This window comes from Macaca mulatta, chromosome 15 (genome assembly GCF_049350105.2).
Source record: "Macaca mulatta isolate MMU2019108-1 chromosome 15, T2T-MMU8v2.0, whole genome shotgun sequence".
In the NCBI taxonomy this organism is placed as follows: Eukaryota; Metazoa; Chordata; class Mammalia; order Primates; family Cercopithecidae; genus Macaca; species Macaca mulatta.
Window position 1 is genome coordinate 123,608,491 of NC_133420.1, and position 26,275 is coordinate 123,634,765.

At 56.6% G+C, this 26,275-nt stretch overlaps 2 protein-coding genes and 1 long non-coding RNA gene across 16 annotated transcripts in view; 2 read left to right on the forward strand and 1 right to left on the reverse strand.

Moving 5' to 3' along the window:
• FGD3 (FYVE, RhoGEF and PH domain containing 3) overlaps window positions 1–17,606 on the forward strand; it is an 88,436-nt gene extending 70,830 nt beyond the window's left edge. For 8 of the 14 annotated variants that reach the window (XM_028835335.2, XM_015117271.3, XM_001104111.5 and 5 more), the window contains exons 12-18: window positions 515–545; window positions 1,001–1,108; window positions 2,989–3,051; window positions 11,288–11,410; window positions 14,198–14,338; window positions 15,916–16,056; window positions 16,710–17,606. In XM_028835335.2, the coding sequence (XP_028691168.2) occupies window positions 515–545; window positions 1,001–1,108; window positions 2,989–3,051; window positions 11,288–11,410; window positions 14,198–14,338; window positions 15,916–16,056; window positions 16,710–16,961 (859 nt within the window). In that variant the 3' untranslated portion in view covers window positions 16,962–17,606. The remainder of the gene's footprint in view (window positions 1–514; window positions 546–1,000; window positions 1,109–2,988; window positions 3,052–11,287; window positions 11,411–14,197; window positions 14,339–15,915; window positions 16,057–16,709) is intronic. The other 6 variants (XM_077966338.1, XM_015117273.3, XM_077966339.1 and 3 more) reach the window with 1 other exon arrangement.
• SUSD3 (sushi domain containing 3) overlaps window positions 1–26,275 on the forward strand; it is a 399,581-nt gene that overhangs the window by 333,482 nt on the left and 39,824 nt on the right. The gene's annotated exons all lie outside the window — the stretch shown is intronic.
• LOC144334761 (uncharacterized) lies at window positions 1,282–3,872 on the reverse strand. Its single transcript, XR_013404954.1, has 2 exons — window positions 3,749–3,872; window positions 1,282–3,117 (listed from the first exon to the last, which is right to left on the reverse strand). It is a non-coding gene; the product is annotated as an uncharacterized LOC144334761 (long non-coding RNA).

The following is a 26,275-nucleotide window of genomic DNA, read 5'->3' on the forward strand; positions in this document are numbered from 1 at the left end:
AGTTCCCACTGACGAGGACCTGGGCTCCTTCTGAACCTGGCCATCACAAATGGTGCTGCAAGCAGTGTCCTTGTTTTTAGGTGTTTCTGCATATGTGTAGTTGTAGCCATCAGATAGATTGCTGACGTAGAATTGCTGGTCACAGGGTAGTGCATCTGTTTGAAATTTTGGTGGCTGTTGTCACACTACCCTTTAAGGTGATGTCAGGCTGTGCTCTGACTAGCCATATATGGGAGTTCTGTTCTCCCACAGCCCACCAACAGTGGGATCTTCGTAATGACCCATTATGGTCCAAGGAGGCATTGAATTACAGCCACTGCAGAGGGCTCCACGTGGCTCACCTGGCCCCACCAGGCCACAAGTGTTTTGAGGCCCTTGGGGACAATCTTCCCATCCTTGAGCTGCGTTGACAAGCCAGTGCGTGGCTCGGGTGTGCTGCAGGGCTGAGAGAGGGCTGGTCATTTAGAGTCAGTATCCAAGACTGGATTAATACAAGACTGTTTTGGTTTTATAGGACAGAGGAAGAGAAGAAAGAATGGATTCAGGTGAAGCTTCTAAACTTGTAAAGTAACCAAACGACCAAGTGATTGAGCAGTAAGGCCATTTATGTTGGGACAGAGGGTGGGGGCCCTGGCCTCCGGGACTGCTGGCCCTGTGCTGCACCCTGCAGGGATGCAGTGACCACACTGTGCCTTCATAAGCACCTTCAGATGTCACAGGCCTTTCAACCCATTCTATTGTTTGAGAGCCCCCAAATAAACATGAACAGGCCTGGTGGAGTCACAGGCCAGGTTCCCCGCTCAGGGTGGATCTCCTCAATCTGGACAGCTCGAAGGGGAGACCACATCATTGGTAGCAGGGAAAAGAGATGGCCAGTGGCCTGGGCATTGTTCCGGGAACGCCAGGGCCCGTCCTCGGGACAGAGGCAGGCGTATCCTTCCTGCGGGTAGCGTCCTCCCACACCCCTTGATGGTCCCCCCTGTTGTGTTGCTGTGTCCAGATCATCCAGGCCACCATTGAGAAGCACAAGCAGAACAGTGAGACCTTCAAGGCTTTCGGTGGCGCCTTCAGCCAGGATGAGGACCCCAGCCTCTCTCCAGACGTGCCTGTGAGTCAGTGGCCCGGGGTGCAGAGGGGCCTCCAGGGGACAGGCTGCCTGCGGAGAGCAGAAGGCGCCGGCGTCTGGGTGGACAGCCTAACCTCCAGGCTTTCCTCCTGCTGTACCAGGGACCAGGACAGCGGGCGCTCCCTTGCGTTAAAAGAAAAACTTCAGACAAATTAAATGTAACAATTTAATTGAGCAAACAACTATTCGTGGATGGGACAGCACCTGCCCCCTACAACCCTTGAGACCAGAATAGGTCCAGAGAGCCTCCTCTGCGGCTGTGTGGTCGGAGAGGATGTATGGACAGAAAAGGGAAAGTGAAGCCCAGAAGCAGCTGGGTTGGTTACAGCTCCGCGTTTGCCGTGTTTGACATGGTTTGAAGCGTCGGCCACCTTTCCATGGCAGCTTTAGACTGAACTTAATTTCACCCCTACCCACCCTCCACTAAGTGCCCGCTGCAGCCTGCTGGGCCCCAGGCCCGTGGTCAGTGCCCAGGTGGGCGGGAAAGCAGGATGTGGCCGTGGAGGAAGTGCTCCCGCGTGACCTGTTTGGTTGTCTGGTGCCTTCTGCACAGCATCCTATGCACCAAGGAATGTTACATCATCCCCGTGGAAACTGAGTCTCAGAGAAGCTCGGTGACATGGGTTGTGGACCCGGCGTCACAGGGCTGTGGTGCACTGCCCACATACCACTCTGGCCCAGGATGGCCCATGACTGCAGACACCTTTCTGTGACTGTATTTTCCCCCCAGTGCCCCCATGCCCTGGGAGATGGTGGCTCAGAGCCCCTTGGGGGAAGCAGTAGGAGCATCTCACTCCCCATCCTCATGTGGAGCTGCCCCAAGGGCCCAGGGGGATTTCATGTGGAGACTTAGGCTGGGAAAGAGGCAGGGCTACAGGGTCCTTGCCCAGAAGCCTGGCCAGGGAGTCAGGGCTGCAGCCCCAGGACCAAGCATCGGCCATTTCTCCCCGCAGGGCTTCCCTGGAGTCAGGGAGAGAGGATTGGGTGAGGAGGCTGATGTCTGCCCACTGCAAGGAAGGCCCTGGAGCCACTGGCCCTGGACAAGGCATAGGGGTTGGAACTGTAGCAAGGACACATCCGGGGAGGCACCCAGGAGAGACGCTGCCCTGAGCCCTATGCCAGGCCCTCTGCTCCAGCCTTCACGGGGGTACCGGGCATGACTCAGAGTTAGGGTGCCCCAACTCTCGCCGCCTGACCCAGACCCCGCAGGCCCGAATCCCAACTCCAGGCTGGCTCTGCCCTCTGTACCACCTCCATGGGTCTGCCTGGCACAGCCCACCTCCCCCATATCCACTTCATATTTGTATCAAGTCCACTAGGTTTTTTCTGCTTTCTGCATTCACTTTGTAAGAACTTTGCATCATCCAGAAAGGAAGAGTCCTGGGACTGCCTTGAGTGGAGGTGACCTGGGAATGTGAGACACTGAGCCTGGCTGTCCTTAAAGCTGGCCAAGCCCTTTCTATCCAGAGGCTGAGCCCAGAGCCTCACTCTGCTGAGAAAGTGGGGGCTGCAGAGACTCTCCACAAAGAGCCCTGGAGGATGAGAGAGAACCCAAAGGGACCCTCCTCACTTGGTGACTTGGTGTGAATTAGAGCCCCTGATCAGGGTGGGCCAAAGGGAGGCGTCACCCACCAGCCACCCACCACACTGGCAGATGCTCCTAGGAGAGGCCTCCAGCTCAGGCCAGGCCCAGGGAGGAAGCAGCTTCCCCAAAGGCACAGCAAATCCTAGGCCTGGGAATTCCTGCTCCTGAGCCTGCCCTCAATGCACGGGGGTGCTGGGGGCTTCAGGAACTGTCCCGGCTGCACAGGGGCTGCGTGGCCCTGGAATCTCCTCTCACTCGGCCTCTGTGTCCCTTCCAGATCACGAGCACCAGCCCTCTGGAGTCTGTGGTGACCACCGAAGGCAGTTCAGGTGCAGCAGGGGTAAGTGCCATATGCTCAGCGGTCAGCAGGGGTGAGAGGCGGAGCAGGGGGTCAGACCAGGATGACCTGTAGGGAAGATGGAGAGGGAGGGTCAGACCGGGGCCTCCTGGAGGCTGAGGACTGAGGGGCCAGCCTGTCCTGCTCACTGTGCCTGGGGGCCTGGGTGTGTGGAGGTAAAGCCATGTCTGAGTCCAGGCTCTGATGACTTGTGTGGTCACTGCAGAGGACTCTGTGAGGCAGGCACACGGAGGCCTGTCAATGTGGGGATGTCCATTACCTAGTTGGAGGTGGTCACACAGCTGGGCACACATGTGAGAATCCTCTGAGCTCCAGGTGAACATTTCTGCTCTTAACATGTGTGAATCGTCCCATAAAGCGTGTATTGACAGTGCAAGGTCCTCAGGAGGCTCAGTAACACAGAGGACTGCTTAGTCCTTCACCCCAAGCTGCGGCCAGGGAGGCCTGAGCCTCCCTGCCTCTCCCCGTCTGTGTTCTCTTGTGCCTTATGGCAGCCAGCCCACAAGGGTGCTGCTCCGGCCAGGCAGGCTGTGTCCACGCACCCGCCTGCCAGGGGATGTGCTGTAGGAACTGGGATGAGGCCTGCCTCCTCCATTTAATCCGGGAAGTTAAAGAGGATGAGGGCCAAGAGCATCTGTACCTGGAGCCATCATCATTGGCGCCCAGGCCTGGCACTCACCAATGCTGACAGCAACATCACCCTGGAGCACCCCATGTGGCTGCTGCACCCAGATGCGGGAGGGCGATTCTCCAGGCGCTGCGCCTCCCCCTATGCTGTGCAGGCTCAGAAATGACGTGGCCCCAGATGGCTGCCCTAGCCCCACCCCAGACAGGGGTCTGTCCAAGTGGGCTGGCCGCTGGCTGCCGCCTCCCATGACCTGACCTTTACCAGGCCCCACCCATCGTGATCTGGGCTGGCCCGGCGTTGGGAAACCATGAAGAAACTCAGGAGGCCTCGGGAAGGATGTAGTGCTTCAGAGGCACAATGGAGTGCGCAGGCGTGGGGGGACTTCCAAATACATCCCAACAGGCAAGAGGAGAGACCCCCAGATTCACAAAGCACAGCCACCTGGCCTCTGCAGAGCAGACAGGCACCCTGCAGGGACAGCTTATTAACACTAAAATGAGGAAGTCTGACAGCCTGCGGGAATTGGTCCCCTGGCCTCCTAGGAGAAAATCTCCTCTCACTTGTCTGTCCTTCTGTCTGGCCTCACCCTGCTTCCTGGCCACCCTCCCTGGAGATGCCCTGGGCTCCCCTTGCCCTGCCAGGCCCCAGGGATTTGACATCTGCTGTTTGCTCTGTCCAAGTCTATGAAGCCCCGTAGCCTGCCCCAGGGGTCCCTGATAAAAATGTCTCAGTGACAGGAATCTGCCCATCAGCAACTTGTTTTTTTTTGAGACGGCGTCTCATTCTGTTGCCCAGGCTGGAGTGCAGTGGCGTGATCTCAGCTCACTTCAAGCTCTGCCTCCCGGCTTTACACACCATTCTCCTGCCTCAGCCTCCTGTAGTAGCTGGGACTACAGGCGCCTGCCACCACGCCCGGCTAATTTTTTGTATATATATATATTTTTTTTCAGTAGAGATGGGGTTTCACCGTGTTAGCCAGGCTGGTCTCGATCTCCTGACCTCGTAATCTGCCCTCCTTGGCCTCCCAAAGTGCTGGGATTACAGGTGTGAGCCACTGCACCCAGCCTTTTTTTTTTTTTTTTGAGACGAAGTGTCGCTGTGTCACCCAGGCTGGAGTGCAGTGGCACAATCTCGGCTCACTGCAACCTCCACTTCCCAGGTCCAAGCAATCCTCCTGCCTCAGCTCCCGAGTAGCTGGGACTACAGGCGCCGCCACCACACCCAGCTAATTTTTTATATTTTTAGTAGAGACGGGGTTTCACCATGTTGGCCAGGATGGTCTCAATCTCTTGACCTCATGATCTGCCCACCTCAGCTGGGATTACAGGCGAGAGCCACCATGCCCGGCCTATGACGGGAATCCGCCCATCAGCAACTTTTCGTATCGCCAGCAGTAAGTGAGAGGCTGGCTGTGCCCCAGACTCACAGAGCTCTTCAGTCCCTTTTCTGGAGCAGTAAGGAAAGTTATGAAAAGCAATGTGTCCTCATGGTGTGAGTGCAGCCACAGAAGCGTGAGCTGCCCACAGTGGACACACAATCTCAGGGTCACAGTGGGGACGTGACAGCCCACACCCGTGTGTATGAGGCACTGCCTGATCAGCCCCACTGCCTGGCATCCCACAGCCAGGGCAGGCATCCCTGACGGTTTCCATGGTGACGTCCTGGCACAGAGCACTGCCTCCCACACATACAGCTCACGTAAGGAGTGAGCTAGGCTGGCTTCCGCTCGATGACCCTCCATGTCTAGCCCCAGGCCCTGGGCCAGGCTTATGGAGGCATCCGTGGTCACAGTCCCGCCGCAGAGGCATCAAGACTCAGTGAGAGCCACCTGTCCTTTGTGAGTGCGTCTGTCCTGTGTGTGAGCCCACAGGCCCTGGAGAGGCACCTTCAGTGTCTTGGGGAGGCAAGGAAGCAGAAGTGGGTGGAGGCCACGTGCTGAGGGAGGCCCTGGGTGGGCAGGACCTGGGTGGGCTGTAGAAACAGCAGGAGCCTGGGCCTGGCTGAGGGGATCCACACAGGGTGTCTGAGTGTGGTCCTGGGGAGTCGAACCCCGGTTTGGTGCCTGGACAGGAGAATGTTCTAGCTGGAAGAACCTGCAAGGCCATGGTTTAAAATGTTTTCACTTGTGGGAAGACACAGCTTGGAGATGGCCTTGGAGCAGGGCTTTGAGGCGCTGCTGGCCACACAGGCAATGCCCCTATTGGTCCCCTGCTTCCATCACAGGCGAGAAGGCAACTGGGGCTTGGGGCCTCAGTCAGTGTCCGGGCATCTGCTGGACCAGGCTGTGGCCAGCAGACCCGCTGTGCCTCCATGGGTGCGCCCAGCTGGGTGGACAGTGCCGCCTGCCCCACTCCCTGTACTTCCCCTGGCTCAGGGCCCAGCTGCCTCAGGTTCTGCAGCAGCCCAGGGAGCCAGGTGCTCAGGGCCACAATTCCAGTTCCAGTCTCTTGTCTCTGTCCCTTACCCACACCAAGCCAGGGCTGGGCCCACGACAGACCACCGAACAACAGACCTCGGCTCCAGCCCAGGGCCCCACGGCGTCCCTACCCCCAGTGGATGTGGCCTGACCTGGCCGTGTGTTCCTCACTGGTGGCTTCCTGTGAGCAAAAACAGCAGAGTTGAGACTGTGGTGGGAGCTGGGACAGCTCAGTGTCGGCGTCGAGCTGCACAGGGTGAATGTGGTGTGATGGAGGTGAGCTCAGTGTGCATTTTACAAAGCACTCAAAAGCAAGTTCATCCTCTTATCCACAACAGTGATTTTTGCTACAGTATACCAAACTTAAACTTACTTCCTGAGCCCGATTTCTTCAGTGGTATAGTCCCTGTAAGCCCCTTTCCTAAGAGAAGCTACGCCCAAGCCAGGAAGTTTTGCAAGGGGCCTTGCAGAATTCAAAGGCTTCCCTGATGGGCAAGCATCGAGTTGCTCTTAACAGAAACACAAAATGTCAGAATCCAGAAGGTCTCTTAGGGTCTCAGACCCACCGTGGGTGACACATGAACCCCTCCAAGGTGCCAGCGAGGCATCAGAGGGCACCCTCGACAGGGCAGTGCCAGGGCCTCTTCTCAGGCACTGCTCCTTCTCAGGCACTGCCCCTCCTGGGACAAGGCCGCACCCTGTGTCTACCCTCGGGGCTCCAGGGCAAGGCTGTCACGAGGGGCATGGCCTCAGGCCTCAGCCCAGCCACCCTCCTGTCGGAACAGCCCCAGGCAGTACCTGTGCCCCACAGCCCATGTCCCCTGCTGGGTCATTTCTAGTATCTGATGAAACTGACTTGTTTTCATCAGGGCCACTTACTGGGCTCCAATTCTATGTAACTCAGCTGTGCCCCCCATTCCTGGATGTGCAGCTCAATTTGCTCAAGAAAAATTGCTGGAGGGGGCAGCCCTGTTGACCCTTGGTGGAGACCACTTTCTGGGTTAACGCTGGTGTGTTTTGGGCGCTTTGGGGGTGAAGTCACTCGGTCAGATACTGAGGAAGCCACAGTTCTCCATCTTCCTGGAGAGACTTGGGCCCAGCTTTTCTGATATCCTGACATCCACAACGAAAACCTGAGCTCCCTTCTTTGGGTCAACCTGCGTGGTAACTTCATCCACAAAGGGGCATGTGCACGGCCGAGAGACCATCCCTGGCTACTCAGGTGGGCCTCTTGCCCCTCAGCCACTGGGTCATGCCTACAGATTCTGCCACACCTTGATGACGGGAGCTGGAGGGTTGGCCTCGGTGGGCTGTGGGCCTCAGCTCCATGGGAGCTGGTGCAGGGCCAGGACCCACCCCGAGTGCTCAGCTCAGCTCCATAGCTGAGAAGAATTGCCAGATAAAGGAAGCCAGTGGGACTCCCGGCACTGCCCCAGCCCTGAGCCACACTCGCTGCTTCCAGAATTGTCATCTGTCCCTTCACTGGGACCTGGTCCCCGCTGGTCTTCAGAGGCCAAGCTCTTGCTGTGCACCCAGCCCCGCAGGTACCTGTCCTCCTACATGGCTGTTCTTCGCTCCTCCAGCCCCTGCTGCCCCCTGCCCCATGGGCATGCCGTGTGCTATTCTCAGCTGCTATGCAGTGCTGCCCCTGGGTGCCGTGGCAGGGGTCCCCCTTCTGGGGTCCTCACGAGCAGGCAGTTCTGGGCTGAGGTGCACATCGGGGCCGCCCTTCCACCAATCCCAGCCTCTCTGGGTGCTCACCTGGAGAACAGGTTTTCACTACCAGGTCAGTGATGCCCATTCCCCGCCTAGTGTGCTTGGAGCCCCCACTGGGGTCTTGAGCATAAGAAAAACTGCAGAAGGAGCTGAGGCCGCCTCACCTGTGTCTTTGGCACAAGGCCCATTCATCAGAGGTGCTGGGGGCTGCAGCACAGTGAGTGAGCGTCCCTGTCACCCTCAAAGGAGCCAGCCCTGCCCTTGGGTTCCTGTGCCAAACCGGCCGGGTGCTTGGGGGACCTGCAGGTGGGCCAGTGAAGGGGGACCACAGACCAGGCCACACAGCTGGAAGTGCCCGGCCAGAATGTGCCCGGAGGCACTGGTGTCCATGTGTTTTGGCTGCCAGAACAAAATACTACCTGAGGCTGAAGTCTGAGATCAAGGTGTGGGCAGGGCTGGTTTCTCCTGAGGCCTCTCCTTGGCTTGGAGATGTCAGTTTCCTCCCTGTGTCCACACACGGTCTTCTCTCTCTGTCTCTGTGTCCTCATCTCTTCTTACAAAGACACCGGTAAGATTGAATCAGTGCCCAACCGAAGACCTCATTTTAACTTAATGTCTCTTTAAACACCCTGTCTCCAAATATAGTCACATTTTCAGAGATACTGGGAATTAAAATTTCAACATATGAATCCGGGGGGACACAGTTCAGCCCATCCCAGCCTCCAGTGCTTATGCCCAATCTGAGCCACCCCTTTCTTGCTGCTTCACCCTCAACCAGTTCAGTTCATCTTTTTCTTTCTTTCTTTTTTTTTTTTTTTTATTTTTTGAGTTGGGATGTCATGTCCTCCAGGCTGGAGTGTGGTGGTGTGATCACAACTCACTGTAGCCTCAACCTCCCGGGCTCAAGTGATCCTCCCACCTAAGCCCCCCACATATCTGGGACTGCAGGCACATGCCACCACGGCGCTAATTTTTTGAATTTTTGTTGAGACACAGGGTCTCACTATGTTGCCCAGATTGGTCTCGAACTTCTGGCCTCAAGCAACCCTCCCGCCTCCCAAAGTGCTGGAATTACGTGCGCAAGCCACCGCGCCTGGCCCTTTCTCCTTGAACCTGAAGAGTTTCTGTTAAATTTTTTTTAAGTGTATGTTGTTCAGCGTTTTCCTATGGCAGTTTTGGACCCACGCAAGTGGGGATAACTGCAGTGAGCGTCCCTCCCCAGCTCCAGACACCTCAGTCTGGTGCTGTTCTTACGGCCCCTCGGCCCCCAGCCCCGCCACACACACACACACACACACACACACACACACACACACACACACACACACACACACTTCTGTTTACTGTAATTTTTTTTTTTTTTTTTTTTTTTTGAGACGGAGTCTCACTCTGTCGCCCAGGCTGGAGTGCAGTGGCTGGATCTCAGCTCACTGCAAGTTCTGCCCCCCGGGTTCACACTATTCTCCCGCCTCAGCCTCCCGAGTAGCTGGGACTACAGGCGCCCGCCACCGCGCCCGGCTAGTTTTTTGTATTTTTTAGTAGAGACGGGGTTTCACCGTGTTAGCCAGGATGGTCTCGATCTCCTGACCTCGTGATCCGCCCGTCTCGGCCTCCCAAAGTGCTGGGATTACAGGCGTGAGCCACCGCGCCCGGCCTTCTGTTTACTGTAATATTTTAAAGTCTATTCCAGACCTGTTTTTATTCTGTGCAGCTATACTAATGGTTAGCTTATTTTAGGTAATTTTCTTTTAAACAGAAAAAAAAAAAAAGAAAAGAAAGAAAAACACCACCTGCGGGCTTCAGTTTCCCTGACTGGAGAGGCTGAGATAAACATTTCTAGGGGCAGCTCCAGCTCTGACATCCTGGGGAACGGGAGACATAGCTTTGCCTTTTCCTAAAGTCTTCTTAAGGGTGTTTTCTGCGCCCATAACAAAGTATCTCAAGGGAGGCGCCTCCTCCCCAGAGAGGAAATGCTGGGTGTGGACCAAGCTTCAAAAGCCCAGGAAGTTATTTCATCAAATGATGAGGCCTTTCCAGGGCTGCAGGCTATAACATGAAAGGGTAATTAGCTTCACCGGGGCCTGTTGTGGGGTGGGGGGAGCGGGGAGGGATAGCATTAGGAGATATACCTAATGTAAATGATGAGTTAATGGGTGCAGCACACCAACATGGCACATGTATACATATGTAACAAACCTGCACCTGCACATTGTGCACGTGTACCCTAGAACTTAAAAAATATATTAAAAAAAATTCACAAGTTGAAAAAAAAAAAAAAAGGGTAATTAGCCACTTGCCAAAGTGGCGGTTTTATGTACTGTGATGAGGCTTAGGGCCCAGGGACCAGTCACTCATCCCATTTTACAGGTGAGGAAACTGAGGCTTAGAAAGGAGAGGTGAGTCATCCAGGGTCTCATGGCTGACAGGAGGCAGGAGCCTGGGGTCTCTCCACCTTGCACGGTTCATAATCAGACAGGGAAACCAAGGCTGGGCTGGGCAGCCCCAGGATACACCTGCTGCAGCCTCCACACCACCTTCCTCTATAGGCAGTTCAGGCAACAGGAGACAGAGGGAGGTACAGCTCTTCATGGCTTCCTCACATGTCCTCCCAGATGTTTTTTTGAGTCTCGCTCTGTTGCCCAGGCTGGAGAGCAATGGTGCGATCTTGACTCACTGCATCACTGCAACCTCCGCCTCCTGGGTTGAAGCGATTCTCCTGCCTCAGCCTCCCGAGTAGCTGGGATTACAGGCACCCACTACCACTGCCACTACCACACCCTGCTATATTTTTGTATTTTTTTTTAGTAGAGACGGGGTTTCACCATGTTGGCCAGGCTGGTCTCAAACTCCTGACCTCAAGTGATCTGCCCGCCTCAGCCTCCCAAAGTGCTGGGATTACAGGTGTGAGCCACTGCCTCCAGCCTCCCCCTAAAATGTTGCCATGCTTGTCTGCACACTCAGGCATGTGGGTGTACACCTATATTCATCCATGTGGCGTGCCTGGAGGGTGTGGCCCCCCGGTGCCCAGTATAGAGCAGGCATGTGGCCACATGGCTCGGGTTGCGGGCAGGGGTGCCTCTGTCCCCAAGGCTGCAGGCCGTGGCTGTGCTGCCCACTGCCCACCCTAGTAAGCGCTGTGTTCCTCCAGCTGTGGCTCCTTTCAATAGTTTATCAGATGCACCAGATAAAGTCATTGGCCAGGTTGTTCCAAACATGAAGATCTTGACCCACTTACAATCTTTACTCGGTGCAATGGGCACAGGCAGCCGCTTGGGGGGTGAGGGAGGGAAGAGGGACGGGGCCGACTTGGCTCTTCACTTCATTCCCTTCTGCATGTTCCACTTTTTGCCTTGAGCCTGTGTGGCTTTTACAGTCACGAGAGCTGCCACTCCACTGCCGTGTGGGGTAGGGTGCACACATGACTCGGAAGCTGATGGCATCTATTTGCCTCCTTGTAGCTCGAGCCCAGAAAACTATCCTCTAAGACCAGACGTGACAAGGAGAAGCAGAGCTGTAAGAGCTGTGGCGAGACCTTCAACTCCATCACGAAGAGGAGGCATCACTGCAAGCTATGTGGGGCGGTGAGTCCCAGGAGAGGGGGACAGGGACAGGAGGCCACGCTGCTCCGACAGAGCAGCTGAGTCCTCACCAGCAGCACACCAGCCCTGCACAGAAGAGCTTCCTGATCCTGGCTCATGGATATAGATGCCCTTGAGTGCAAAACTGTCCTGTCCAAAGTAGAATCTGATCACTTTTCTCTGGTCAGCTCTGGTGTTCAACAAACACTCCTTGTGGTTGGAAAAGTGCTGGATTGGGAACCACAGAACCCCTAGCTGGGTGACCTTGAGAACAAGGAGATGATAGTCCTCATTCCTTGCAGGGTGTATTGGAGATGGGTGAAGGGTGTGGCTGTGCTAGGAGCTTTGCCCCAGTGCTCCAGTGGTGCTGAAGGCCTGGTGGGCCCATGTGATGAGGCAGTGCCTCCAACTGGCACCCCAGCTGCACACCATCTCCATTCCCCTCACTCCAAAGCCCTTTCTCCTGAGAGTGGAGAAAATTCAATGCTTAATGTTGAATGTAAAAGTATCGCTGAGGAAGGAACTGATGATTTAAGTATCTTTAGGTTAAGAGGTTAAAGTTGAATCTATGTCAGCAACTGGATCTCAACACAGAATTCTTTGGTGTTTTTCCAAAGGGCGCCAGCAACTTGTGCCTGAAGCAGTTGGTGTTACTTGTCATACCTTTGCCACATGGCGGGAGGCAGCAGGGGGAGGGGAATAAGTGGATGAGTCCTTGGAAGGATGGATGATGGATGGATAGGTGGGAAGAAGGATGGATGAATGGATGAGTGGATGGAGAGGTGGGTGAATGGATAGGTAGATGGATGGATGGATGGATGGATGGATGGATGGATGGATGGATGGATGGGGAGATGGATGGAGGGATGGATGGATAGGTGGGTAGTTAGATAAATGGCATATGGAAGTGTCAATGGGAGTGGATATATAGGAAGTATAAATGGATGACTAGAGAATTGATGGATGGATGGATGAATATACAAATAGTTGGATGGCATACAGAAGTATGGATGGATGGATGAAGGATAGATGGTAGAGGATGGATAGATGAATGGTTGGATGGATGGATGAATGGATGAGTGGATAATGAATGGGTGGGTGGAGGGATGGATGGGTGGATGAAGGGATGATGGATGGATGGATGATGGATGGATGAATGGATGGTAGAGGATGGATGGGCAGGTAAGTGTGAAATGTGATCTGTACCTCTTAAAGAACTCTCAGTTTGGGGCCCAGTTTATACTCCAGAATTGGGGGATTTAACTTAAACCTGGTTTCCCCATCAGACCTGAGGGGAATCTGTTGCTTTAAGAGCCATCCTCAGAATATGTGGCCAGGCCCCTGCTCAGCTCTAGGCCTCAGGCTTTGTGACCACTCAGGATCAGAAGCTGCAGCCTCTGTTAATCTTCTTTGGAGTGGGCGTCCTCATGGCCAACCTGGACTTCCCCGCACAGCAGAGGTGGCTCGGTGCCCTCACTGACGTCACTGCATCTCCATGTCAGCCTGCTGGGGCTTAGCTTTCATTGCCTTGGTTTGCCCAGTATTCCTGCTTCCTCACACAAGAAGTGATAGAGAAAAGATAAATTCCAAAAATAAATAAAATCCTCGTAAAAGTAGGACTCCAGAACAGGGTGCCTTCCATCTACTTAAAAAGCGCAATCTCCCCGCTGCTGTGGCTCCTGAGACCTTCGATATGAGCTCAGTGTTTGAGTGCCGTGGTCCCTTAGCAGCCGGTGCCCGCAGGTTTAGGTTCAAACTAGAATTTCCCAAGGTTTGAACAAGGATCTCCAAGTCCTCTGCAATATTCGGTACACGGGGCAGGATGGAACAGGAGAAGCAGATGCAGAAGTGGGTGTGGGTGGCCCTGAGGCAGCAGGAGCCTCTGTGTGCTGGGAAAAGGATCCAGCAGAGGGAGGGAGACCGAGGCAGAGAGAGACAGGACCACCGACGGGACGCAGCTGGAGGGGCCAGAGGAGGGGGGACAAGGGGGCCTGCCAGGAGTGTCCAGGGTAGGAAAAGCTCGAAAAGTCACTGAGGAGCACTCCTTGGCTACATCCCCATGCTCCACCCATGCATCTGAGTCACATGCCACTGTACACACAGACCACGACGACTTCATCCATCCATCTGCCAGTGGACACGGGCTGCTTCCAGCTTTTGGCTATTGTGAATAACGCTGCTATGGACATGAATGTACAAACGTCCCTTCAGATCCTCCTTTCAGTTCTTTTGGGTACATGCCCCGAGTGGAACTGTTGCCTCGTATGGTAACTCTGTGTTTAACTCTGTGGGAAGCAGAGGAGCCACCCTACTGCTTCCCACAGAGGCTGCGCCAGCTTGCTTCCCACCAATAGTGCAAGGATTCCGATCTCTCCACATCGTGCCAACACTATTTTCTTTTCGTTGCTGTTGTCACTGTTGGTCTGGAAGATAGCCGTGCTGAGGGGCGAGAGGTGGTTTCTGGTTGTGAATTTGATTTGCATTTCCCTGATGGCCAGTGATGGGGTGTCTTCCCGTGTGCTTGGCGGCTCTTCCCACTCTTCCTCCCATGCACACAGACTCCTGGACTCTGGACCCTCCAGGACAGGAGGGTGGATACCAGATGCCCAGCAGGGTCAGCCTTGCTCTCTGCCCTCAGACAGGATTCCCCCCTGCACGTCAAGGAGAAGCCCTTACGCCTCCCCACACTGTGTTAAGTCTCCTCCCGCCCACTCCACCTCTCCTCTGGCCTCTTCCTGGATAATCCTCTGCCCCAGGGTGCTGGGGTCACAGGTGCCCTCTGTTTGGCAGGTCATCTGTGGGAAGTGCTCCGAGTTCAAGGCCGAGAACAGCCGGCAGAGCCGCGTCTGCAGAGAGTGCTTCCTGACACAGCCAGTGGCCCCCGAGAGCCCCAGCCCCGAGGCTCCGGCCGAGCCCAAGCAGAGCACAGAGGTGGGTGCTCCCAGCTCCTGCTGCCCTCCTGGCAGTGTGGCAGAGCCTCCAGACACCTGCTTCTGTGCCCAGCAGCTCCAGCTGCCTCTGCTTTCGGGCGTCCTGGGGCCAGGACAGATGTGGGTGTGTCTCAGTGGGGCCCCCAGGCTGGGAACACACTCGGAAGATCCCGTGTGTGCACACTGGCTTCTCAGGACCAGCCACGGCCAAGGCTTGGGAACCATTTGCATCTAGGAGTTAGATGGGAACAAGTGTCACTCCTGGTCACCTGGTTGGAGGGCATGGATTGAAGCTGCCCTCAAGTCCAGGCCTTGAGGCCCATCTGAGGGGAGACACTGCCCTTTTCTCGGCCTGCCTCACCTCCAGCTGTCAGAGGGTGAGCAGGGCCCTGGAGGCAGGCACCCCCTCCTCCTCCTCCCGCTCCCCTTCTCCTCCTCCTCTTCCCCCTCCTTCCTCTCCCTCTGCGTCCCTGTCTTTCTCCTTCTCCTCTCCCTCCTCCTCCTGCTCCCTCTCCTCCTCCCCATCTTCTTCTCCCCCACACTCCTCTCCTTCTCTTCCTCTGTTCCTCCTCCACTCCTCTTTCTGAGAGTGGCTGCTGCTTTCCCTGCATTCTTTCCTCAAGAACACAGTCTATTCTGGGGCGTTGCAGGAAAGCTGAAAAAGAAAACGTGAGCTTCCAGAAAAGCGCATCGCCCTTTCTCTGCACTCGACACAGCCTGCGGTTCGCAGTGCCGGCTGCACGCTGTGGTCTCCTGGGAAGCTTCTAGTGTTGATTTCCCTCGTGGAGGCTCAGTGAGGTGATCGGGGGGTCAGTGTGTTTTCAGGGTCCCAGCTGCTCTGACTTACAGCTGTGGTTGGAGCCCTGACCTAGGTCCTCGGTCTCAGAAGTCAAGGATGTAAGTCTATTAGGACTGAGCGTTGAATGGTCTTGATGGTGAAGAAGGACCTTGCTCTGCCCACTGAGCTCCCTCATGCCTGCAATTTAAATACCGAGGTGTGTTCTGAGAGCACCAGGTCCTTGGGGCACGGGCCTCCAGGGTCCTGTAAGGTGGACTCTGGCCTTGAAGGGGGGCCCAGGTCTGAGGGGTCCAACTCTGGCAGGGGGTGTCTAAGCCATGTCCAAATGGTGGACAGTAGCTCCAACAGTGACACGACAGAGGGAGGGCCTGTGTATGGCACGTGTGGTGTGTGTGTGTGCTATGTGTGCATGCACACGCATGTATACGGTGTGTGTAGAACTGACACGCGTGAAGTCCCTGTCCCGTGACCCACCCTCAGGTACTTGCTGTTGGGTTTTCCTGTGATTTTGATGTGTCCTGACCCAGCATATGGACACCCTCCCCTTAGAGAGCCCTGCCTGCAAACCCCGCCTGATACCACACACGCCTATGTCCTGCAGGCTTCTAGTGACCCTTGGAAGCCGGGTGAGGCTGGTCCCCGTCTCTGTGCAGGCCTTGGCCAGGTCTCCACAGCCAGCTCCTCCCAAGCAGTGGCCCTGGCCCTGCCCCAGCCTCCTCAGAACAGGGCGTGACCGCTGCAGGCGAGACTGCCCCTAACCTGTGTCTTTGTATCCCCAGAAGACATCCGCTGCAGACCCCCAGCCCAGCCTGCTCTGCGGCCCCCTGCAGCTGTCAGACAGCGGTGAGACCTGGAGCGAGGTGTGGGCCGCCATCCCCACGTCGGATCCCCAGGTGCTGCACCTGCAGGGAGGCAGCCAGGTACGTGTCCCCACGCCCCCAGGCCCTTGGGCCAGCAGCCCAGAGCCTCAGGCCTGAGGCTCCCACAGCAGGCCTGTGCCACCAGCTGGGGCCCACCTGCTTGAGCAGTGTCACCTGGGGCCTCAGTTTCCCCAGCAGCGCAGGATTCCCTCTGCTCCCCAGTCACAGGAGACAGAACCTACTGGCACCTGGGTGGACCCCAGAGCCAGCCAGGGTGCAAGGAGGGGTGGGCCAAGGGGGCACAAAGGGTGGCCAGGAGCCACAGAACCTGTCAGGTGAGACTCAGGAACCCACACAGCCCTGGCCTGGCCCCTTGGAGCCCCAGTTGCTGCTCTGTCACAGGGACTGGCCTGTCCTGCCTCGCCTCCCCAGGGGCCAGAGAGCCCAAAGGAGGCCATGGAGTCTGGGGGTCTGGTGAGAGGGGCAAGGCATCCCCTCCCCTATATCCTCCCTCGGGGAGAACCAGTGGGTCCCCCCAACTGTCCTCCTGTTGACAAAGGCAGTGCAGGCACAGCCACCAGGCCCCTCGGGCTCAGCACCTGCCTTGTGTTACAAGGGTCTGGGAGTGGCTTCCTGGGAGAGGCCCCTGTCACTGAGGTGAGCCCGAGGCCGGGAAGCTGAGGCACCGCTGACCATCTGCTCCTCTGCTGCAGGACGGCCGGCTGCCCCGCACCATCCCTCTCCCCGGCTGCAAACTGAGTGTGCCGGACCCTGAGGAGAGGCTGGACTCCGGGCATGTGTGGAAGCTGCAGTGGGCCAAGCAATCCTGGTACCTGAGCGCCCCCTCCGCAGAGCTGCAGCAGCGATGGCTGGAGACCCTGAACACTGCTGCCCGTGGGGACACGGCCCAGGACAGCCCGGGGACCCTGCAGCCTCAGGTCCCTATGGGCACAGCTGCTCCGTGAGCTGAGTCTCCCGCTGCCCTGCACTCCACCACATCGGGCCTGTGGTCTCCTGGGAGGTGGCGTCAGAGGCCAGATGAAGAGCGCCCTGGACTGCTGAGGGTGGGCCAACAGCCCAGAGCTCAGGATACTTGGCTTTGGAGGGAAGGAAACTGAGGCCCAGAGAGGGGCAGCCACTGGCCAAGGGTCACCCAGCAAGTCTTGGCTAAGAGCCTGGCCTCCAGCCCCAGCAGTGTGGCCCAGAGCAGGGGCCGACTGCCACAGTAACCATCATCCATACGGGTCGTGTGGTGATGCTGGCCCAGAAGGCAGAAGGAGGCAGCATGGGCACTGCCAGGGACAGCCACATCCGGCCGGTCTGCAGTGTGGTCCACCCCCGCCTCTGCCCAGCCTGTCTACACCGTGTGAGCTGAATCATGACTCGCTTCCCACCTCCCTTCTCTGTCCTCTCCTGAAGTCCTGCCTCCAGCCCCCAGGAGGTGGACCTGCCACGTCCTAGCTGGACTCACGGTTCCTAAATAACTGCACTCGGAAGCTCTGCTGGGACTTACCCCAGCCACTGAGTGGCAGACGCATGAGATTTGTGGCTGTTCCTGATGCTGGTGGCACACAGTGCTTATCTGCATAAATAAACACTGGCCACCGGCAGTGGCGCAGCCTCAGTGCTCTCTCCTGAGCCCCTCAGCGGGGTCCCCCCACAAGGTGGGCTGACTGATAAAAGGTTGAGGGATAAGGGTGATGGAACCGCACACCGCCTGGAGAGCAGTTCTGCATCTGTTGTCCTGCCCGGGGTGGGCAGATGGCAGGTGAAGATGGCCAGGCTCAGAGATGGGGAGGGTGGGGTGCAGGGCACTCAAGATGGTGCCAGTGGGGACCTTGCAGAGGCCACTGGGGTGCAGGTGCTCTTTGCACCAGAGCCCCAAAGGCCTCTGGGAGAGCGTGGGGGAATTTAGGGACCAGTGATGGGGGATGCTCACTGGTCAGGACCCCCACTCCTCTAATATCCATATAGCACCATGTGGAGACACCTAGGAAGACATGCAGGGCACCTACGGGGGCTGAGAGGGCAGGGGGAGGAGCCAGAAATGGGAGACTGATCCCAGGTGGGGGGCAGGTGAGCTGGGAACACGGGTTGGGGGGACAGCTGAGATGGGGGCACAGGTGAGTGGGGGCACAGGTGAGTGGGGGACAGCTGAGATGGGGGCACAGGTGAGTGGGGGCACAGGTGAGTGGGGGACAGCTGAGATGGGGGCACAGGTGAGTGGGGGACGGCTGAGATGGGGGCACAGGTGAGTGGGGGACAGCTGAGATGGGGGCACAGGTGAGGGCGAGGGTGAGCTCCCACGAGCTCTAGCTGGGCCGTGCTTGGATGCTGCAGCCACTGCACATGGAGCCCCTGCTGGCTACCCGGGCCTCTGCCACTGCTTCCCACACTGTGCTGGATGTTCTCGTCCCACTTCACACAGAGGAAACTGAGGCTCAGGCATGCTAAACAACGTGCATGCTTCCACACTGGACAGTGCCCGCCGGGGGAGATGGGATCAGACCCTCCTAGCGGCACAGAGGTGCCCCGACCGGCTCCAGCTGCTGCTCAAGGAAGCAGCAAAGCCCCTCACCCCGCTAGGGACAGGGGTGGAGGAGGCCTCAAGGGGACCCCAGCTGCTGGCCCTGCCTTCTGCCCTGCAGATCTGAGCTCTGACCCACATTCATCCCCTATGGAGCAGTGGCGGAGCCGCTCCCTCACACACATCTACTGAGCATCCGCGGCAGCCCTCATGAGGCCCTTCTTTGAAGGGTCAGGACTCCGTCCTCTGCCTGCTCCAGTAGTTCCATTTCTGCCATCTCACCACAGCCCCAGGAAATCCCCACTTGACAGCTGAGGAAACTGAGTCAGAGAGGGGACACCCCCAGAGCCCCACAGCTCTGGCACTGAGCAGGCACCTGGAATTGGCCTGCCGGGCATGGTGATTCCAGCAGGGCGGGAGTCTGCTGGGGCCGAAGACTGTGCTGTGGGGGTCGCCATGGTGAGTCCCCTAGCCTCGAGCCCTCTGTCTTGCACCCACCAGCCTGGCTAGTCCACTGGGAGGCAGGGACAAGGTGCGTCACCGCAGGTCTGGGGCAGGGCGTGCCCCCGGACTCTGCCACCTGCTGCGAGGCCAGTCCTGATGGGAGCTTGTTTGCTGTCATACTGGTGGCTGTAGGCTGTTGTTCCCACTTTTTCCAAAAGAGGAAGCTGAGGCTCAGACAGGGGCAGTGAGAGGCCTCCGGTATGCAGAGCCTACGTGCTGCGCCCTTACAGATCCGGCCTTCCTAGGGTCTGTCCTCAGAGACCCCTCCTGTGGGACACCCCACCAAAGATGCTGCTGGGGAGCTGGCTGCCACGGGGGCCTCCACACCGGGGCGTCGGTGCTGCCCGGGCCTGGCCCCTCGCCACACACTGCCCCACCCCCCGTTCCGGCCCTCCCACCCCACAGTCCAGGGCTTGGGCACACTCCACTGCCCATTAATGGAGTGGCGGAGCCTGGACGCACGCTGGCTTTTGGCCTCTTTACCATCTTCCCTGCCCTTTCTCCCCAAGGCCACCGCCTCCAGAGGCATAGGAGACCACTCCCTGGGTCAGGGGAAGGGATGCCTGTGGCTGAGTGGGAGGTAGCTCCTGGTGTCTCGGGCCTGAAGAACGTGGAACGGGGCAGCACAGAGTCTGGGGAGTCCATCGCCACAGGAGTCAGGGAGGGACTGGGCTGGGGGCCCTTCTGAGGCTCCCCCGCACGCTAGCCTGCAGCATGGGGGCTCCTGGTACCAGCCCAAGGGCTAAGGTTGGAGCACAGTGGACACCAGAGCTGAAAGGCTTTCACAGGTGCAAGCGGTGGTGGGCGGTGAGAGCAAACCAGGACAGAGGGGAAGGAGTGTGCTTCTGCCATGGGCAGGTTCCCCACCCGGCACACCCCACCTTACTAGGCCCAGAGCAGGGTGCTGGCTGCAGCCTGGCAGTCCTGGGGAAGATGAATGAGCTTCCAGGAGGGCCTGCTGCAACCCCAGTGCTCCCCAGCTGCCTGAGAGGAGAATGATGACTGAGAAGGCGTTTTCGCAGCAGTGAAACTGAGACCCAGAGAGGGAAGTGCACGTTCCCAAGGTCACGCAGTGAGTTAGGGGCTATCTAGGATTCCCTCATTCTTTTTTTTTTTTTTTTTTTCTTCAGATGGAGTCTCGCTCTGTCACCCAGGCTTGGAGTGCAGTGGTGCGATCTCAGCTCACTGCACCCTCCGCCTCAGCCTCCCCAGTAATTGGGATTACAGGTGCACACCACCACACTTAGCTGATTTTTGTATTCTTAGTAGGGATGGGGTTTCACCATGTTGGCCAGGCTGGTCTGGAATTCCTGACCTCAGGGGATCTACCCGCCTCGGCCTCCCAAATTGCTGGGATTACAGGCATGAGCCACTGCATCCGGCCCCTAATTTACTTTTCTTCCATTTGCTCATGCACCAGGTACTGCTAGCAGACTCTTTGGGGGCTCAGTCTGGGCCACCACACAGAGGAGGCGGGCCTCCTGAGTGCCCTGTCCCATAGGGAAGTGCACTGAGCATCATTTGGACTTCTGGGATAGGGGACCAAACACCACCTGTAGCCCCAGGCACAGTTACACTTTCAGCCCCATCACCAGGCTGCAGCTACCTGGCCGTCAGAACTACCAGCCTCCTTTCCTCCTGGGGCCTTGGCACATGCTGTTCCCTGGGCCTGGGGGCTCCTCCTGCAGGGCTTCGTGGGCCACCTCCTCAACACTCACTGTGCTCAGACGCCGCCTCCGCAGACAGCCCTCCAGCCTCTCCACTTGTTTGTTTAGCCATTTGCTCTCTGGTTTAACCTCTCTTTTCCCACGTAGATTAGAAGCTCCGAGAGGGCAGAAAGCAGCCCCTCTAGCAGTGCCTGGCCCACAGCAGGTGCTCAGTGAATACCTGTCCATAGCCTTGGAAAGGCTCAGTAACTCCTGCCTTGCCATAGGGGCCCTGAGCACTTTGGGTCTGGGATCCTCATTTTATAGATGGGAAAGTAGAGCCTGTCTGAGGTCATAAAGCCCAGTGCTCGTCTGCCTCACTCACCGTCCTGGGTCTCGGGGACATCAGAGTCAGCTCCTTCTCAGATGGTTGGTCCTGTTGTAAACACGGGCACACTAAGACCCAAACAAGCGTCCATGTCCCCAGGACATGGGCAGAGGGAGACTGGGATGCAGGTCAGTCCAATTCCCGCTGTGCCTGCCTCCCACCATCCCACGGAGGCAGCAGGATCTGCAGCAGGACAGCACCTCTGAAAAGCCACTGGCCCCCACAAGCCCCAGCCTAAGAGGGCGGCTTACCCCAGAGGCCAGAGCCCAGGCCTTTGGGTAGTCCCAGCCCTGCCCTCCCTGCAGCCATGGAGGCCTCCAGAACTCTGTCTTATCACCAGCTGCCCCAGGAACATCTCCCACTTTCCAGAATCCAAGCCCCTCTGAGCAGCCAGTTCTGGCACTGAGCATGCAGGAAGAACGGTGGGCTCACCTTCCCTTGGGGCTGCATGCTGTGTTTCTGCCCACAAACTCCCTCTGGATGATCCCTCCAGGGCCATCCAGGGGGAGCTTTGGGCCCAGTGGTTCCTGGGGGCGGCTGCATCATGACCCCACAGCCCATTCCTTCAGGCACCCACCCCAAGACACCCTACTTTCTGGGCCCCAGTAGGCAGGGCCAGTGGTGGTTGGCCCTGAAGCTGAAATACTATGTCCATGCAGGCAGCGCCTGGCACTGGGCAGGTATGGTCCAGGCCCCTCCACCTTCCCCTCAGGACCTCCCTCTCGCCCCAGGTTGAAGCAGTTATGGTTCCTGAGGGGCACCTGTTGGTCTCTGCAGCAGCTGGCTGCAACAAGAGGCCAGGCTGCTCCCTGCCCACAACATCATTCACATCGTTACTCTGGATGGAGGATTGCTCCCCATATACTGGGGAGAAAACTGAGGTTGAGGAAAGGGACCCGCTGGAGCCACAGGCTCCGTCTACCTCCAGGGCTCCTCCTGCAGTTCCAGGGGTGTTACATAAAGCTGAAGGTCTGGGTGGGCCAAAAAGGGAGGCAGGGCAGGCCATCGGGGAGCAACCAGGCAGGCACCCCACATTCTGCACATTCTATCCTGGAAAGCAGCCGCCTGGGCCGCCCGGCCTCAGGGCCTACCCCGCTGTCCTCACACTGCCTTGGTGGATTTATGGGCTCAGTGCCCTGCGCCTAGGTGGGAAGCTCTGACAGAGGCTCCTGCAAGCCTCCGGAAGGCTGCAGCTTAGCCAGGATGACAACGGTGTGGTCGGACAGCAGCCACATGCCATCTCCCAGCTGTCGGGCTCCATGGCCCCTGAATCCCTTGTGCGCTAAGGCCCCTTCCAGCTGGGCCACAGGAGGTGCAGGCCTTAGTGTTGCCTTGGACATGAGTGTTCCCGGGGTCCCTGACGGCAGCAGCCTGCCCACTTCCACGCTTCTGTCCTTGCTCCCTTGGGCTTCCTCCCACCCTGTTGAGGGATGCCCAGCACTGGCCCCAGGCTGGACTCAGCCCTTCCTGTCTAGCCAGGGCGGGGCAAACACAAGGCTGTGCCCTGGAGGCTTGGGGACAGCAATGGGTATCATCACCTAAGAGAGAAAGAGCTGGAGGCTGGGTGTGTGTCAGCTGAGCCCCGAATTTCTGGGAAGTGAAGGTGTTTCAGGAAGACTCCACTTCGGGGGCCTGTGACTCGACCCGAGCCAATCAGCATCCCCATTCCCTTGGCCACAGTGATTGGTTTGCAAGGTCACATGGCCCAAGATGGCCTCCCCACCCCCCCACCCCCCATGGCAGGAGGGAGCCTGGCTGCTGAGCTTGGACGGCCATCTTGGAACCGGAAGAGCCTCCCAGTGAGACCCAAACAGAGGTGGGAGGAAGTCAGATCTCTGGTTTCATCTGGAGTAGTTAGTCATGAGTCAATAAATGTCACGTGGAGTCAGATTTTCTGCTAACTACTGTCCTTCTCCACCCAGCAGCCACTGTTTTGCATGGATCAGCCTCTGCTCTCCAAAATGTCCTGCCTGGGCCATATTTCCCCCACCCAGCATCCAGGCTCATAGCATCTCTTCCTCTTTTCTGCCGGGGCCAGGCCTGGCCCCCTCGGAAAGCTTAGTTAGTCTTCAGTGCCCCAGTGCTGCCCACTGTAAATTCTACACACAACTTCCTCATGAATCTCTGTCTCAGAAAGGAAGCTTGGCTTTCCCTTCACCTTATCAAAACTCACGTAAATTATCCACCCCTGGCTAGGCGCGGTGGCTCACACTGTAATCCCAGCACTTTGGGAGGCCAAGGCAGGCAGATCACCTGAGGTCAGGAGTTTGAGACCAGCTTGGCCAACGTGGTGAAATCCCATCTCTACTAAAAATACAAAAACATCATCCAGGCATGGTGGTGGATGCCTGTAATCCCAGCTACTCAGGAGACTGAGGCAGGAGAATTGCTTGAGGCGGAGGTTGCAGTGAGCCGTGATTGCACCACTGCACTCCAGTCTGGGCAATAAAGCAAGACTCCATCTCAAAAAAAAAAAGATCCACCCCTTCCAACAACATCTGTTCCGAAGAGACATTGAAAAACTGCAGACACCTGAACAGCCCATTCCCATTTAAGAAAAATCATGGCTGGCGCGATGGCTCATGCCAGTAAAGCATTTTGGGAGGCCGAGGCAGGCGGATCACGAGGTCAAGAGATCGAGACCATCCTGGCCAACATGGTGAAACCTTATCTCTCTCTTTTTTTTTTTTTTTTTTTTTTTTGAGACGGAGTCTCGCTCTGTCGCCCGGGCTGGAGTGCAGTGGCCGGATCTCAGCTCACTGCAAGATCCGCCTCCCGGGTTCACGCCATTCTCCTGCCTCAGCCTCCCGAGTAGCTGGGACTACAGGCGCCCGCCACCTCGCCCGGCTAGTTTTTTGTATTTTTTAGTAGAGACGGGGTTTCACCGTGTTAGCCAGGATGGTCTCGATCTCCTGACCTCGTGATCCGCCCGTCTCGGCCTCCCAAAGTGCTGGGATTACAGGCTTGAGCCACCGCGCCCGGCCGTGAAACCTTATCTCTACTAAAAATATGAAAATCAACTGGGCATGGTGGTGCGTGCCTATAGTCCCACCTACTCGGGAGGCTGAGGCAGGAGAATCGCTTGAACCTGGGAGGCAGAGGTTGCAGTGAGCCGAGATCGCGCCACTGCACTGCAGCCTGGTGACAAAGCGAGACTCCATCTCAAAAAAAAAAAAAAAAAGAAAAGGAAAATAAAAATTATATTGGGGTATAGTCTCAAAGCACTCCTCTTCCCGCAGTAATGAAGTGAATATTTTGCTCTGTGAGACAAGAGTATTCTCTCCTCTGCCCTCAACAAAACCTCAGAGGAAAGGGCTACTGCCCTCACCTGCACGGAGAGAAGTACTCTGCGGCTCAGCATGGGGAGGCCATGCCTGAGGCGTGTTCTCCCATAGCAGGCCCTGCTATGTAGATTTCAATGTAAGGAGTTTATTTGGGAGGTGATCTAGGAAACCGAGTAGGGGAGTGGAGATTGAGGCAGAGAAAGGCTGAAAGTCAATACAAGGTACAGTGTGTTGAATAATGTCACCTCCAAATTCCATGTCCATCCAGAACCTCAGCACGTGGCCTGATTTGGAACTGGGATGTAATTTGTTAAGTTAAGATGAGGTCACTGTTTGTGACTTAAGTGAGGCATTTAGGTCAGGTTCGGTTTAGTCAGTGGGGGACCTCAGACCAAAATGGCAAAAGGATTGAGTTTCTAATTCACAAAGCCCAGGAAGCAGAGGGCAGCATGCTTCACAAGGCCCATGGGAAAGGGAGGGGACGTCTGGGACACGTGCTCAGCAGCAGGTAAGGAGAAAGAGAGGGGGATCTGGGGGCCAAAGCCTTTACTGGGGTCCAGGGTGTTATCTACGTGGGTTTCCCAAGTCAGGGGCTCATTGGTTGATTTAAAGGAAGCATGAGGGTAAGCACCGGAACTTGGCTACATTGTCAAGTTCACCAGACTTAAAGCAGAAGTAAGGTGATCCTGCTGTTCAGAGTATGAGACCTTATATCCAAAATGCAAAAACAGGAACCGCGTGGAGACTGTGTCCAAATATATAGCTCAGGTGTGACAAGCCAGCGACAGGACAAGATGGATGTTGAGGCAGCATTAATATGAATGAGAGTTGTAACAGCCACATTAGATTAGGATAGCGCCTAAATCCAATGATTTTTGCCCCTGTAAGAAAAGAAAAGGGCCAGGTGCGGTGGCTCACACCTGTAATCCCAGCACTTTGGAAGGCCAAGGTGGGTGGATCATGAGGTCAGGAGATCGAGACCAGCCTGCCCAACATGGTGAAACCCCGTCTCTACTAAAAATACAAGAAGTATCCGATGTGGTGGCGCACGGCTGTAGTCCCAGCTACTGGGGAGGCTGAGGCAGGAGAATCACTTGAATCCAGGAAGTGGAGGTTGCAGTGAGCCAAGATCACGCCACTACACTCTAGCCTGGGCGACAGAGCAAGACTCCGTCTCGAAAAAAAAGAGGAGAGATACACACAGGGAAGAAGGCCATGGGAGAGCAGAGGCAGAGATTGGAGTGATGCCTCTACAAGCCAAAGAATATCAAGGATTTCTGGGAGTCACCAGAAACTAGGAAGAGGCAAGGAAGGATCCTCCTCCCCTAGAGCTTTCAAAGGGGTCTTGGCCCTGCCAACACCTAGATTTTAGACTCCTGGCCTCCAGAACTGTGAGAGAATTAATTTGTATGGTAGCCCTAGAAAACTAATACAGATTTTGCACCAGGAAGTGAGGTGCTGTTGTGACAAATTTTTGAAAATGCAAAAGTAGCTTTGGAGTTGAGTAATGGGTAGAAGCTGGAAGAGTTTTGAGGTGCTTGATAGAAAAAGCCCAGATGGCCTTCAAGTGCTTGTTGGTAGAAAAGTGGACATTTATTTAAGGTACTCCTCATGAGGATTAGAAATCAAAGAAAAAATATAGAGAAATCTATCGTCTTTTTTTTTTTTTTTTGAGAAAAGAGTCTCACTCTTGTTGCCCAGGCTGGAGTGCAAATGGTATGATCTCGGCTCACTGCAGCCTCTGCCTCCCAGGTTCAAGCGATTCTCCTGCGTCAGCCTCCCAAGTAGCTGGGATTACAGGCGCCCACCACCACGCCTGGCTAATTCTTTGTATTTTCAGTAGAGACAGAGTTTCACCATGTTGGCCAGGCTGGTCTCGAACTACTGACCTCAGGTGATCCACCTGGCTTGGCCTCCCAAAGTGATGGGA